This window comes from Cydia pomonella, chromosome 26 (assembly GCF_033807575.1).
Source record: "Cydia pomonella isolate Wapato2018A chromosome 26, ilCydPomo1, whole genome shotgun sequence".
In the NCBI taxonomy this organism is placed as follows: domain Eukaryota; kingdom Metazoa; phylum Arthropoda; class Insecta; order Lepidoptera; family Tortricidae; genus Cydia; species Cydia pomonella.
In genome coordinates this window covers 5,843,771-5,858,293 of record NC_084728.1, presented here as the reverse complement: position 1 = coordinate 5,858,293, position 14,523 = coordinate 5,843,771, and the positions used below count along the sequence as shown (strand labels likewise).

At 34.1% G+C, this 14,523-nt stretch overlaps 3 protein-coding genes across 4 annotated transcripts in view; 1 reads left to right on the top strand and 2 right to left on the bottom strand.

The window, feature by feature from the left end:
* The window catches only part of LOC133532082 (unconventional myosin-Va), a 91,786-nt gene extending 85,207 nt beyond the window's left edge, over positions 1-6,579 (bottom strand). For both annotated transcript variants that reach the window (XM_061870577.1, XM_061870576.1), the window contains exon 1: positions 6,256-6,579. In XM_061870577.1, coding sequence (XP_061726561.1) covers positions 6,256-6,282 — 27 coding nt within the window. In that variant the 5' untranslated portion in view covers positions 6,283-6,579. The remainder of the gene's footprint in view (positions 1-6,255) is intronic.
* A 151-nt stretch (positions 6,580-6,730) lies between these two features.
* Positions 6,731-8,246, bottom strand: LOC133532086 (neuropeptide IMFamide). The gene is made up of 3 exons (XM_061870582.1): positions 8,178-8,246; positions 7,522-7,660; positions 6,731-7,073 (listed from the first exon to the last, which is right to left on the bottom strand). Exons 2-3 carry the CDS (start codon positions 7,658-7,660, stop codon positions 6,982-6,984), a joined length of 231 nt encoding a protein of 76 aa, XP_061726566.1. The 5' UTR covers positions 8,178-8,246; the 3' UTR covers positions 6,731-6,981.
* A 1,090-nt stretch (positions 8,247-9,336) lies between these two features.
* On the top strand, positions 9,337-10,881 carry LOC133532087 (neuropeptide SIFamide-like). The gene is made up of 3 exons (XM_061870583.1): positions 9,337-9,831; positions 10,185-10,312; positions 10,442-10,881. Exons 2-3 carry the CDS (start codon positions 10,192-10,194, stop codon positions 10,531-10,533), a joined length of 213 nt encoding a protein of 70 aa, XP_061726567.1. The 5' UTR covers positions 9,337-9,831; positions 10,185-10,191; the 3' UTR covers positions 10,534-10,881.
* Positions 10,882-14,523: the final 3,642 nt, after the last annotated feature.

The window sequence follows — 14,523 nt, the reverse complement described above, 5'->3', positions numbered from 1 at the left end:
GACTGACAATGGTAATTTATGAGGTACATAAAAGTGAAAAAGAAAAAATGATGAAAATAGGGTAGTGTGCATGCCTAATTTTGTTTATAATACGTGTGTTATGTGAGTGTGTGTGTATGTATGAGCTGAAAGGAGATCCTCAATTTCTTCATATGTCAAAGTGACCAGCCAGTTTGTAACTTTCAATTTGCATTCTCTAAATGTAAATTTATAAATTCCAAGTAGCCTATTTATTTTGTTATATAGTTTTGGGCTTCACTATCTGAAAAAGCCGTCCTGCTAGTACCAGTCGGAAACTATGAACCTCACAAACATGGTCTCTACGACGCCTATTCGAAGTGCCACCTGTCTAATAAATAAACCTCTTCCTGTTAATAGTTTGCATTCCTGATATAGTTTAGAAGTAGGATATAAAAAGGGTTTTTTAGTCATAACCTTTATCAACAGCATGTTGAGCCCACTCCACTTTCAAAAGTAAGTTTTACCTGCACCACCCCAAACACAAGCACAATAAGATAACAAGGACTGCGCTAGAGCAAAATATACAGTTCTCAGTGTTGTACTCTAGCACTACTCTGGAGAGATTTGGAACTATTATTTATAGCTGACACTTACTTACTTACTTACTTACTCACTAATCCCAGTGAGACCCTGAGAGCCATATCTGGGTCTCATGGCAGTCGTTTCTTTTTAATGTAATGCCTATGCTAATACACGGCATAACCAAGTGGACCCCAAGCTCCATAAGAGGACTGCGGCAACATGATGATGATTACCAAAGAGCGGAATTCTTCATAGCAAAAATCAAACTGTCAGAGGGATTGACCTAACTGTTTTATCGACTTATCGATAAATATTTGTCACTTAACGAAACAAAGTTAAAGTAATGAAATTAGGCTTTTGGATATACATACAAACAAATTAACGGTGTCCCTTAGTCAAAGTCAAAGTCAAAATATTCTTTATTCAAATAGGCCTAGCAACAAGCACTTTTAAATCGTCAAATTTTACAAATATCATCTTAATCTAAATATCAGAGCAATTTATTGATGCAGTTATTATTGTTCTAAAAAAAACATTGAACTATTATAGATATGGTAAACTTAATAATAAGAATTTCACAAAAAGATCGTCAAACATCAAAATTTTATAAAAATACTAGTCTAGAACCTTTCTAGAATAAAATCTAAATGTCAAAAAATACGGTATATATACATTGAATTATCAATTTCATCATTAATAACATAACAATAAATAATTCATTCTTTACAATCACACTTAATCCCACGGTGTTTCATCATTCATGTAGTCTTGTGTGCTATAATAGGCTTTAGAGATAAGCTTACGTTTTACATAATTTTTAAATTTACTAACAGACAATTCAGTTATAATATTAGGAAGTTTATTGTAAAATCTTACACAATTACCCATGAATGATTTCTTAATTTTATGGAGCCTAGTGAAGGGCACTGCGAGCTTATGCTTATTTCTAGTATTAATATTATGTATTTCACAGTTTTTCTTAAAACTGGCAATGTTTTTATGTACATACAGAATATTCTCATAAATATATTGACAGTGCACTGTCATTATGTTAATGTCCTTAAACTTATCTCTAAGTGTGTCTCTATGGTACATTTTATATATTGCACGAATAGCCCTCTTCTGCAGAACAAAAATGGTATTTATCTCTGAAGCACTACCCCATAGTAAAATACCATATGACATAATGCTATGAAAGTAACTAAAGTAAACTAATCGAGCTGTTTTCACGTCTGTTAACTGACGGATCTTGCTCACTGCAAAAGCTGCAGAACTCAGTCTATTCGAGAGATTAGCAATATGGGGACCCCATTGTAGTTTAGAATCTAAAGTTATACCAAGAAAAACTGTGCTATCTACTAGTTCCAATTCCTCATCCTTGACAATGACACCTGTTTGCTCATTCCTTATGTGACTTGTAACAAACTTAATGCACTTAGTCTTTTTCTCATTTAACAATAAATTATTAACATTAAACCAATTTACTACTTTAGAAATAGCATTGTTTACATCACTGCAAGCTTGTTGCTGTCGTTTGACTTTGAAAATAAGTGAGGTATCGTCTGCGAACAATACTATGTCATGGTGGGTCTTTACAAGGTAAGGCAGGTCATTAATGTAGATAAGGAACAGGAACGGCCCCAATATTGATCCCTGCGGTACACCCATAGAGACCAATGACCCCGGTGATCGCTGTCCACTCACATCAACCCTTTGTATTCTACCGTGTAAGTAAGACTTTATTAAATTCAGTGCCGAGCCTCTTACTCCATAATAGTGCAGTTTCCTGATCAATGTTTCATGACAGACGCAATCGAAGGCCTTAGATAAGTCACAGAAGATACCTAAAGCATCCTGTGACTCCTCCCAGGCATCGAAGATCTGTTTAATTAGCTCAACACCAGCGTCGGTTGTTGAGCGACCCCGTGTAAAACCAAATTGTTTGTTGTGCATTAGATTATTAATGTTAAAATGTTTCAATAACTGACTCAAAACTATTTTTTCAAAAATTTTGCTGAATGTTGGTAACACTGATATCGGTCTAAAGTTAGTGGGGTCGGATGTGCTACCTGATTTAAATAAAGGAGTGACTTTACTATGTTTCATTAGATCAGGAAACTCACCGCAGTCAACACTGTTATTAAATATAACTACCAGGTCAGGCGCTACAACTTCTATTAAGGATTTGACAGTATGAACGGAGACTCCCCAAAGGTCACTAGTTTTTTTTACATTAATTGATTTAAACGCCTTTAATATATCTGAGGCACTCACATGTTCAAAATTAAGGTTTCTAGTACATTCTGGGACATTCTCTTCTAACGGTGTAACGGCAGACGAGGGTGATGAATTTAAGTTCTTAGTTGTGGAAGCTCGGTGAAGAATTTTTCAAATTCTGTTGCTACATCTAAACTGGAATCTACGATTTTGTCATCAATTTTTAGTTTAAGATCTTTCATCCTTTGCTTTGATCTACCAGTCTCCACATTAATTACTTTCCACGTTGTTTTAATTATATCAGAGCTAGTTTTTATTGTTTGACTTAAATAATTACGCTTAGCGATATGGCAATCTATTTTAAACTTCTTCGAATATTGTTTAACATATTCCTTAAATTCATCACTCGTATTGAACCGCCGTTCCTCATACAAGGCATACAATGCACGTCTTCGTTGATGTAACTCTGCAGTAGCCCACTCACTAAAAACTGATGCATCACTAACCATGACCGATTTTGTAGTAAATATCGCATTATAATTTTCCATAAAAGTGTGAAAGAATGAATTATACATATCATTAGGACTCATGTTGGAAGACAGAAAGGGTAGCGCCTGAATTAAACTTTGTTTCATTCGTTCCACGCGGTCAGAGGTTACTGGTACAAAAGTTATTTGTTTTCGCAAGGTATTTTTCCTTACAGCCTCATATTATTAGCTGACCGCCACTGTATTTTGGTATAATAGTAAAGAATAAAACAGAAAATACTTTTATGATGTAAATGAACGTAACATTTACAGCAATATATTGTGGAAGAATCTTTTTTTAAACTGAAATAAGAATCTTACTGTATCCATTTTTTATTGTTTTCTTTTAGGACCATTTTAGTAACACGGCACGGAAATCACTCATGAAAACTCAAGTGACATAAATGACATATATGATGTGACGCTGACATGATTTACTTTAATACGGAGATGCAAGTTGCTTATCAAAGAGGTCAAATGTTACAGAATAATCTTTTAAGTTGATTATGGATACCTAATGCGATATTATTCCGTAACATCGATAAGTCGATAAAACAGTTAGGTCAATCCCTCTGACAATTTGATTTTTGCTATGAAGAATTCCGCTCATTGATGATTACCTATGCCAATTATTTATACAAATATAGTTTGTGTCATCCACGATGAGACGATGACGCACAGATATGTCAAATGTAACCTTTAATAACATGGCATTACGAGTCAAGGCATATGTCTGACATGATCTTTACTGTCTAACAGATTTTGCTCTTTAGTGGTAAGACAGCAGTTGTCTGCCTTTACTTTTACTATTTAAGTCCTGTACTTTTTATTGATTTAGGCTATAAAAAAGATTTGTATTGTATCATTAAAATCTACAATTAAAATGAATAGCAAAATAAACAAATAGTTTTGGTTGATGTAGGTAGGTCCCTAAAATCCTAGTGAATCAGTGTCAGATGAGCAAAGCATGCTTTCGTTATGATACTTATGATACAATGAGGAAATCACGCCAGCCTTATTGGTGCAATGCCTCAAGAACCTATTTTAGATTTAAGCTAGTTATTAATAGGTGTTAATAGTAATACTGTATTGTATATATCTGTTACGTAAATAAAGTGATCTTAATAAAATCGTTTTCTATTTATTTGTCCAGATATTTGAATGGAAGGTGGACCTTAAGGGTAACAGAATGGACCGGACCAAGAAAAAAAGAGGATGAGGAAAACCTAAGAAACGATGGGCAGACGACATCATAAAACTAGCTGGAAAGAACTGGATGGAAACAGCAAAAAACAGAGAGAAATGGAAGAGTATTGAGGAGGCTTACATCCAGTAGGGATCAGTGCATTGCACTGAGCATTTAAAGCTATAATAATAATAATAATAGGGCAGCTTGTGGCGAGCTGAATGGGAAGTGATGTCCCTTGGGTCCCATACCCCCGAGAGTCGGTCAGGCCCCTCTCTCCGGCTTGCCTTGATTGGCCGGCTGGAGTGAACACTGAGCAGGGGCTGCAGGACTCTCACCTCTGGCTTGCCTTTACCGGCCGTCCAGAGTGGGGTGTCAGAGCTATATGCTCGCAGGGTGGAAGTGAAATTTGCATAAGACGCGAGTTGGCACAGTGGCTGCTTACAGCCACTAGGTAAAAAGCGGCGTACACCTCTCCACACCCTGAGCCGCTCACGCAATGTTGTCCCCTTGTCGCTCCTGCGAGGGACCATTTTCGGGGACCCATATTGTGAGTTGGCAAGTCACCACCTGCCCATTTTATCGTGTTTTTAAAAACATATGATCAGGGCAGGTGCCATAGTATTCTCCATAGTCCCGGTACCAGTCCACTTGCAACTCAACCCAATAGCCCAGTTTATATTGGTACCCTTTTTTTACAATAGTCCTTCACTAACCAGGGCTTGTCCTTGGGTGCACTGCTATAGTGTGAACAGGGACAATCGTCGGTTGGTGTCACGTTACATTTAGAGTAAATTGTCTTATTACAAGAGGCCTCTACGTGTTGGCTTCGGCCCCACGCACGCCTTCCAAATGTCCGGGACCCCATGGTCCCGAGAATTTGTAAAAGACAGACATAATAATAATAAAATTGTTTACATTCCTAAATAATAAACTTCAAGATTGTTTCTTGGCTGGCCAATACTACACACTTAGGTTTAATGTGGTTAAAGGAAACCCATTTAGAATTGGCAATCCATTTTAGACACATGCAAATGGACCAATGATATACTTTATAATTATAACTCAATCCGAAAGTCAAATCAACAAACAAAGCAAGATGACAAAATTGTAAACAAAAATGTCAAAAAGAATCAAAAGATTTTAAAAAGATTTAGAGTATATTTTGTTGCCAGACATACACACTCCCTTTTCCCTATCTTAAAAAGGAAAAGATACATTTGGACGGTTCAACTACATTTTTTAAAGGAACTTTTAAAGGTACACTATAAATTAATTTAGCATTATTTGTCCTATATGCACATTAACATCATAGCAACTCTTAGCGGCATATATCTTAATTTACAAATATGTTTAAGAAAAGAGTGCCTATACTGCATAGATTCATTGAAATCAATAAGTAATAGTAATAATCAGATAATCATTAGGACATGCATAATCTGGCCAGAAAAAGTAACAATAAAAAACAAGATATTATCATTGATATCAGGTAGGTATTCAAATTAACATAGCAACTATGTGTGATGTAGACATGATATAATGTATACGGTGATCTTTACCGTGAAAAGATTGAGGTGATAATTTACAGCCAAATGAATAAAACATGAGACAAGAAATTATCTCAAGCATAGTAGCATAGATAGTAAAAGTGATGTAAACTTTGCCTATTACTAGTTCCCTGGACTCACTAAACCGAATACTTCCGTTAAAACTATAAATTAAGAAAAAACCATTCCAAATTTAAAAATGTTTTAGGTATGCCAAAATAAAATTAATCATTACCTTTGTGTAAAGCTCTTTCGTAGTCATTATCTTTTTTTATTACAATCCTGGTTGAATGAAGGAACTTTGTTCTATAACATTATTTCACCACTAAATCGGAACTTTGATAATTCATTTTAGAAACAAGGTAGATTCGAATTCGCTAATTTTTACAATGCGAAACGTCACTGCATTGCATTGTTATTGACAGACGTCAAATTAGAGGCAATGTTTTTATCAATAATCGCTATAATCACAGCTGATATTCTAATAGCGAAAGATTTTCTCCCCACAAGAAAATCTCATACCAGTTAATTAGAATTCATAAACTCCTATAAGAAACAAGTTGGAATACAAAAAAAAAACTGAAAACAATCGCGAAGAAAGTCATTCTTATCTTAAATTTTCCCACGAGGGTTACCATCTCATAATATTCAAATGTAGGTCAAATCGACTATCAATTTTAAATTGACCTAAATAAATAAAACAACAATAACTCATTGCATCGCCACGTTATATTAAACTTTCAGACAAGAGTAACATGAAAATATCCCAGCCTTTACATATTTTTATATTTCGACATAATATTTAAGGAAAACATTTCAATAATTTAAAAAGATAAGCGTGTCAGTGTTGCTAGTAACGTTTAAACATTTCCATTAATAGGGAAAAATATTCAATCAGTATCATAATCCGTCACCAAAAATTTTTGGTCTAGTTGCGTAAAGTTCCATGAAGTAGCTTTTTTTATTTGTTTTCTTGAGACGGGAACCACGCTTGACATGCTTCCGTGGCGATTTCACATAGAGCGGTAAAGGTTTTGCCCCGGGAATCATATTCTGAAATAAAATTAGAGTTTTACAAGTAAGAAACAACCATGACAGCTATGAGTGGCGAAATTTTTAATCTCCATGAATACCTGTCTTTTATTTCTAAAATATAAGCAACACCATTCATTTGTATTCTAGGATTGTAGGATTCCCACCCGGAGTTGAGTCACAAGCATGTAAGTATTTTAAACCTGATTTTTATTATTATAACTAGTGGGCCATCAATAGAAACTATGATTATGTAATCAATAATTAATTAAAATGACGACACTATCTAAAAACGAATTTTTCAGTTAAAAAAGGAGCGAAAAATTGGTTTGCTAGACTATAACTATAACCATCAACATTTTATATTCAATGGATTGCATAGTAGGCGCCATCGTATCAAGGAAAAGAGAGCCTTATATTGGGTAGATGAGAAACTGAATATTGAAATACATGTTTACAAAATACATACCAGTAGGCCCCCTCTTTCCAAACATTATTCCGTTCATAGGGGCGTTTTTGTAGTTCGCTTCGCTGAGTTCTGCTAGAGACAGTAGTACGACGGCCACGCAGACAACACCGATAGTGAACCTCATCATGTCACCAGCCATCTATGGAAGATATTTATTAAGTAAAATAAGAAATGTTTTTTTTTTCATCCAACACATGACTAAAATCTACATTTAAATCTGTTTCGCTTTAGGTGACAAAAATATTGTAGCTCAAATCTTATTCGTGTCACTTATGTAAAAATTGGTCCTTCGAACCGGAGCAATACTAATGGGGTAGAGGTTTTGCAGGTATGGCAGGTGCAATAATGGTACCTCAACTTACCATTGATTAGTAATATAGGAAATGTTATACAATATCTCCACTATTTTTTAATTTTTCTCTGTAGAGTAGAACTCACGAAACCACTATTTTTAAATAAGTAGGTACCTACTACCTAGTAATATCTTTTAATTGATGTGTCTGCCAAACTGTAGCTAAATAAAAAGAGAAGAGAAATAGTGATATCTTCACAAAAATATGACACGTACAGACACAAAAGTGTGTGAAGTAAAATTTCATTTAACTTTAGTAAAAACGTATTTTATGTACAACTTAACCATGAAAACTACAACTTACCTTTTTTGTATATTTTTTTTCTTCACTGGTAACTCTTGGAGTGACAAACGTCAACTGATGCCAGGACCAAAGTTTCCCGCCATTTTATAGGGCAAAGCCTGAAGATGGCGGCTACTCGAGCAATTATTGGATTAGCGCACGCTGACCGCGTATTGACACTGATAGGGGAATCTTCAGGGATTATAACTTAGTTAGTTAGTGCATATTGCTCGGCTGTCCGCGGGCTATTACTAAACCCTTAATGTAGTTACCCGCAAATCCATTTAAGTTCGAAGTTTATTGCTTTAAATAGTCTGCTAAGTTAAAGCTTTATGTTTGGTATATGGACAGCCACAACCTGCTTGTTTCTTTGGAAATCATTAGTAAAATCATAGCGTATTTTTTTATGTACATACCTATTAAAAATATTGTAAGCACAGTCTATTTATCAATTCCTTTTTTCTCCATAGTCATTATCACTAAATGAAAACGTAGGTTACACATTGCAGCGAGTGCAGCCTGAATCAATAATAGGTACCTAGTACCTAGAGTCGGTCCAAGTTAACTCTGCAGCGCGTTTGATAGGACACACTGTGAAAGTGTTATTTTAAACGTCATAATTTCATATACTTTTGTCGTTTATGATAAGTGATAACACTTCCTCTCTGTGCAATAAAATGCGCATTACGCTGCAGAGTCATCTTGGTCTAACTCTTATTCAGGAAGTAACCGCTAATACACCATCGTAAATAATTAGACCCTTCGTACCAAGCACTGTTCGACAAGATTTGTATTTAAAATTAAATTAATATATTATTTATTTCGGAATTTAAATCCATCGTAAATTTACTTAGACCCTTCGTACCTAGAGTCGGTCCAAGTTAACTCTGCAGCGCGTTTGATAGGACACACTGTCAAAGTTTTATTTTAAACGTCATAATTTCATATACTTTTGTCGTTTATGATAAGTGATAACACTTCCTCTATGTGCAATAAAATGCGCATGACGCTGCAGAGTCATCTTGGTCTAACTCTTATTCAGGAAGTAACCGCTAATACACCATCGTAAATACTTAGACCCTTCGTACCAAGCACTGTTCATCAAGATTTGTCTTTAAAATGAAAATTAAATTAAATCAGCATTTATTCCGGAATTTCGATTTTAATTAAACGTTTTCATTGCTTTATACTTAAAGATAGAAATTCTATCTTTTTATTATTATTGCAATAAAACTGAACTGTTTAATCTTATGAAGTGTTGCGATAAAGCGTTAGTTTGAAAAATACTCATTTAGATTATTATAATGTAATAATCTATTCCCTACTCGTGTAACCTACAACTTCTTTGTGCATTATTTGTACTTATTAGTGCATTATTTTATACAAACTGTTGGAAGAATTAATCTGGAGATAAATTAATAAGGTGTAAGTACTTTAGTTGGTCAAGTGTTTCTATAAGCTAGACATCCAATCTTCATCCATAATAAGATCATGCCGGGAAATATAACACAAATTAGTGATAATAAATAGGAAGGAGGATCCTCTTAGCTGTAGTATAAAATGGGGTACAAGGCGGTATCCCATATCACTCTGCTTCTGTGCTTCTAAGCTTTAAGTTATCTAGTTAAAGAAGATAAAAATTTAGAGTAATCTATAAGAAAAACTGTAAATTGTTGTAAGTACCTTAACCACCTGAAGTTTGATGTTGTTATTTCAAATCATAATTGGCATGGTTCATCCCATCGAAATAAATTCTAGGACTGAATATTGTTTAAAATTACTATAATTCAAACATCTTTATTCCTTTGCAAATAAATTAAATACACGTCTAGAGTTAAACCATGATAAGTTCCTAGCGAATTTTATATCCCAGACAGTACAAGTGTTATTATAGACGTCAAACATCTATGAAATTATGACGGTTACTTGCTTAATACTTGCACTGGCTGGGCTATCAAAATCGCTGCCAACTTAGCTTGGACTGACTCTAATCTTTTTTTTAATATGGTGCCTTTTGTTGGATTTCAGATTCACGATGCATGCCTTCATCACTCTTTGCTTCCTGGTTGTCGTCATGTGTGCTTTCCATTTCACTGAGGGAGCATACAAGAAGCCGCCATTTAACGGTTCCATTTTCGGAAAGCGGGGCTACGTTGGTAATTTAAATTTATCTGCTTACAAAGTTTAAATTGTTTAATAAATTTTGCTGATTCAGTAAATTACTTGTCAAGTTGCGAAGATATATTCTTAGAAGTGTAATAATATGTTATATATTATGTTTTCAGAATATGATTCAACAGGAAGAGCCTTGTCTGCCCTCTGTGAAATTGCCTCCGAAACCTGCCAGGCGTGGTATCAAACCTTGGAAAATAATTAATTTTATATAATCTATTCGATTCAAAATCTCTTAAAAATAATCAGTATACACCATGCCTTCTCAATATTCAAATCATACTTACGCATTACGACATTTGTAAAATATGTATTTGAGCCGAGTTCTTATGTAAAAATTAATATAATTATTCTGTAGTCCAGTTAACTCTATAGTCTTTTATCTCTAAACCGTTTTTTTTACAATTTTTTTTTTAAATTATGAACCATTTTATCTAAGCTGACACTGGACAATAGGGATATTGTATTCCTTGTTTTATTTTTAAGGCAATGTATAAAATAAAATGATGATGTAATATAATGACTAAAAGATAAATAAAGAATATCAAAATATATCTCTAGTTTTATTCTAGCAAAAAAAAAAAAAAAACAATTTCACGAAACTGAAATGTACGTTTAATAAGACTTTTTTTTCTTTCGGGGCGATTTTTTCCAAAAATATGTTCATTTTAAAAGATCTATCCAACTACACCCCACACCATTGGGTTACAGCGAATTAAAAAAAAAAAGTTTGTATAGGAGGTACCCTGGTGTCGCCATGTATGATTTATGTGTAGCTTTCTACCACTAACGATCACGGAGCAAAGGCGTTCTTGAGAAAAAATGTGGAACAAATTTTACCGAACCTATAGCACCTAAATCAAGATTACTTAGCATATGCAAGTATGTAAACTGGTCGGATCGGTAACTAACTCAACTAATTGCTCGGAAAGTTAGTTAGTCTTAGCAAGTTCTTAATGGACGGTTAATCTTGAGTTACACTTAAGGCCAGTCCAGATGGGAACAATTTATAATTTTTCGCTGAAATCTGATCTGAAATTGTCTGATTAAATCAGGCCGTGCGGACGCCAATTTTGCTCGCATGTTCGACCGATTATGACCGATATTACCGAAACAATGGAGGTTCGAACGTAAAAATACCAATTTGTGATTCACGTTTGGAGGCATTTCTTTTAATAATAGCGCTCAAATATTACCATAAATATAAAATTGGTGACATTGTTGATTAAATTTGAGATCGTTGCCAATTTCTTTTCTGATTAAATCGGTCGATTTGATCATTCCGTATGGACTGGTCTTTATATATTTCATAGAATGAACCGGGCTTTCATAATCTCGTATTCATAATTTTGTATTAATATACTTAATAATAATATCACCTAAGTCACAATAAGTAGTCTACTAGTCTATTTATTTCAACAAAGGTTTAAATGACAGCAGCATGAAAAAAAAAACAAAAGATGACATTTTTTCGAAATTTTTAAATTAAATTAATTCAATTTACTACTTTTTCTATTAGGAACTTTACACAGTATTTTAAAAGTTTTCTCGACCTTTCACGAACTGGAAAATATCATACTCAGAAAGCTAGAAACGCAGTTTAAACGTCAAGATTGATTTACTCATAATATACTCATTCTTATTTATTCGTAAAGTCAATTTACATATCAACATTGAAATACCACTAAATTAGAAACGAACTTAAAATAACATTAAAAATAAAGCCAGTGCATATGTCTAAAAATAAAAATAGAAATACAGGTATAATAAATTAAAATAGCGATCAGAAATTACCGAAACAATTATACTGGTTCTGAATTACTCCTTGTTGAGCGTCCACAGAGCGGCGGCACTTGTATATTGATGTGCTTGAATTATATGGATCTCATTTTCTTTTATATATTTATTTGTAGTGCATGCAATATCGTAATTTGTGGGTTTTTTCTCTTCAGACATTGAAATGTGTCATGTACATATACTCCTTGCCGTTTATTTGAAAACCCGACAAGGAGGTCAGAATAGATAATAAAAAAGGTTATTTTTATGCGGCGCAAACAACGAAAAATAAAATTAACAATTGACAACAAAAAAAAATCAATATCAAAATTAAAATTGAAAACAAAACCAATCTGTATGTATCAAAATAAAATCAGAATTACAGTTATAATAAATTAAAATCGAGTCCAAATATTAAAATAAAGTAAAAACTAAAACATAAAGGACCATGGGCAACTTTGTATGGAGCCTGGACCCAACGCCAACAGAAATGAGAGTAAGGTCATTAGATAGGTATTTCTATGCACTTCATTTTGTTCTATGGGCACCAAGCGGAATTCCATTGCAGAACTGAGATATTGGTATTTTAGCCAAAATGTCGTCACCCTTATTACCTAGGCAATAGAGTCCAAGTAAGTAAATTAATTACTGCAGGGTAGATGTTCGCGCACCGCCGGGCGAGCACACTGAATGATTTGCCGCGCTGGCCCGGCGGTGGACTATATTGCCTAGGTAATAAGGGTGACGACATTTTGACTAAAATACCAATATCTCAGTTCTGCAATGGAATTTCGCTTGGTGCCCATAGAACGAAATGAAGTACATAGAAATACCTATCTAATGACCTTACTCTCAACTCTGTTGGTATTGGGGCCATTTTGACGCATAGTCCTTTAAAAAAATAACAAAATAATTTTAAAGATAGGTGAACAGAAGTAAATGTCACGTTAGGTAAAAGTTAGGTAAATTGTTCAGGCAGGTACTAGGCTACAACCGTAAAAATCGAAAATTGGCAATTGCGGGCATTTTTCTCTGTCACTCTAATTACGTCTTAGTGAGAGTAAAAGTGAAAGATCCCCGCAATTTGCGAATTTCGCGGCAGGCCCCCAGACCCTGTATGCATTATGAACTCCTCGTAGGTGTAGAACGGGTGTTCAAAGAGTCAGTTTTTTAAGCGATGCTTTTAAAGTTGCACAAACTTGGTGCGTAAATTTTTTTTGTAGTAGATTATTATAAAGAGTAGCTCCCATTATAAGAGTAAATTTATTAGATTTTTTGATTTCCTACTAATTCCTATAAGATTCATAACCAGGGCCCGTACTTTTCATGCCGTTGACAGAAAAATGACGTCACGCTACATATAGTATGATTCCAATTACTATTTTTGTAATAATTATTCATTTGTTAACCTCTTTGGTTAACTGATACCATATACTTGACATTCAGTACAGAAACGCCTGACTTTCATCTTATTGTCACTCAACTAAATAATAGATTATTTATGAATGAAATAATACATATTTTTGTTTTTAACAGCGTATTACGTAAGTAACAAGTATTTATTTTTCTACGCGTCAATAAGTCAGGGGGCCTACCGCGAAAACCGAAATTCGCAAATTGCGGGAATCTTTCTCTTTTACTCTCACTAAGACGTAATTAGAGTGATAGAGAAAAATGCCCGCAATTGACGAATTTCGATTTTCCCGGTAGCCGCCCTGACATCTAAATTTGTAGTGTTGTATAAAAACTTCCTGTATGTTAAATTACGTCATTTTTGCGTCAACGGCATGAAAATAACGGGCCCTGTTCATAACATTACGTGTGATAAAAATAAATTATAGGACATTATTACACAAATTGACTAAGTCCCACAGTAAGCTCAATAAGGCCTGTGTTGAGGGTACTTAGAAAACTATATATATAATATATAAATATTTATAAATCCTTAAATATGTACATAGAAAACACCCATGACTCAGGAACAAATATCCATTCTCATCACACGAATAAATGCCCTTACCAGGATTTGAACCCGGGACCATCGGCGTCATAGGCAGGGTCACTACCCACTAGGCCAGACCGGTATGTAATTAGACCCCATTTCTTTCGTTTTAAAAGTCTTAAGTTTCCTCTCATATATGTAGATCGATAATTATGCATATATTGTTATAGTGCTGTGTTATTAGTACAACTATGCTTTGAACAATTTAGATAAAATACAGCATAACATACGGAGAAGTTTTCTCACCGATCTACGATTAACAACAAATAATTAAAAAAATTAGTAATTTTGCAAAAATAATTTAAATATTAAATCTTGAAAAAGGGGACTTCTTTTACCCTGGTATCATTGGACTTAATCAGGCGTTTTTCTCGTAGTTTTAAACACAAGCATGATTTAATGTCGACTCTTGTGTCA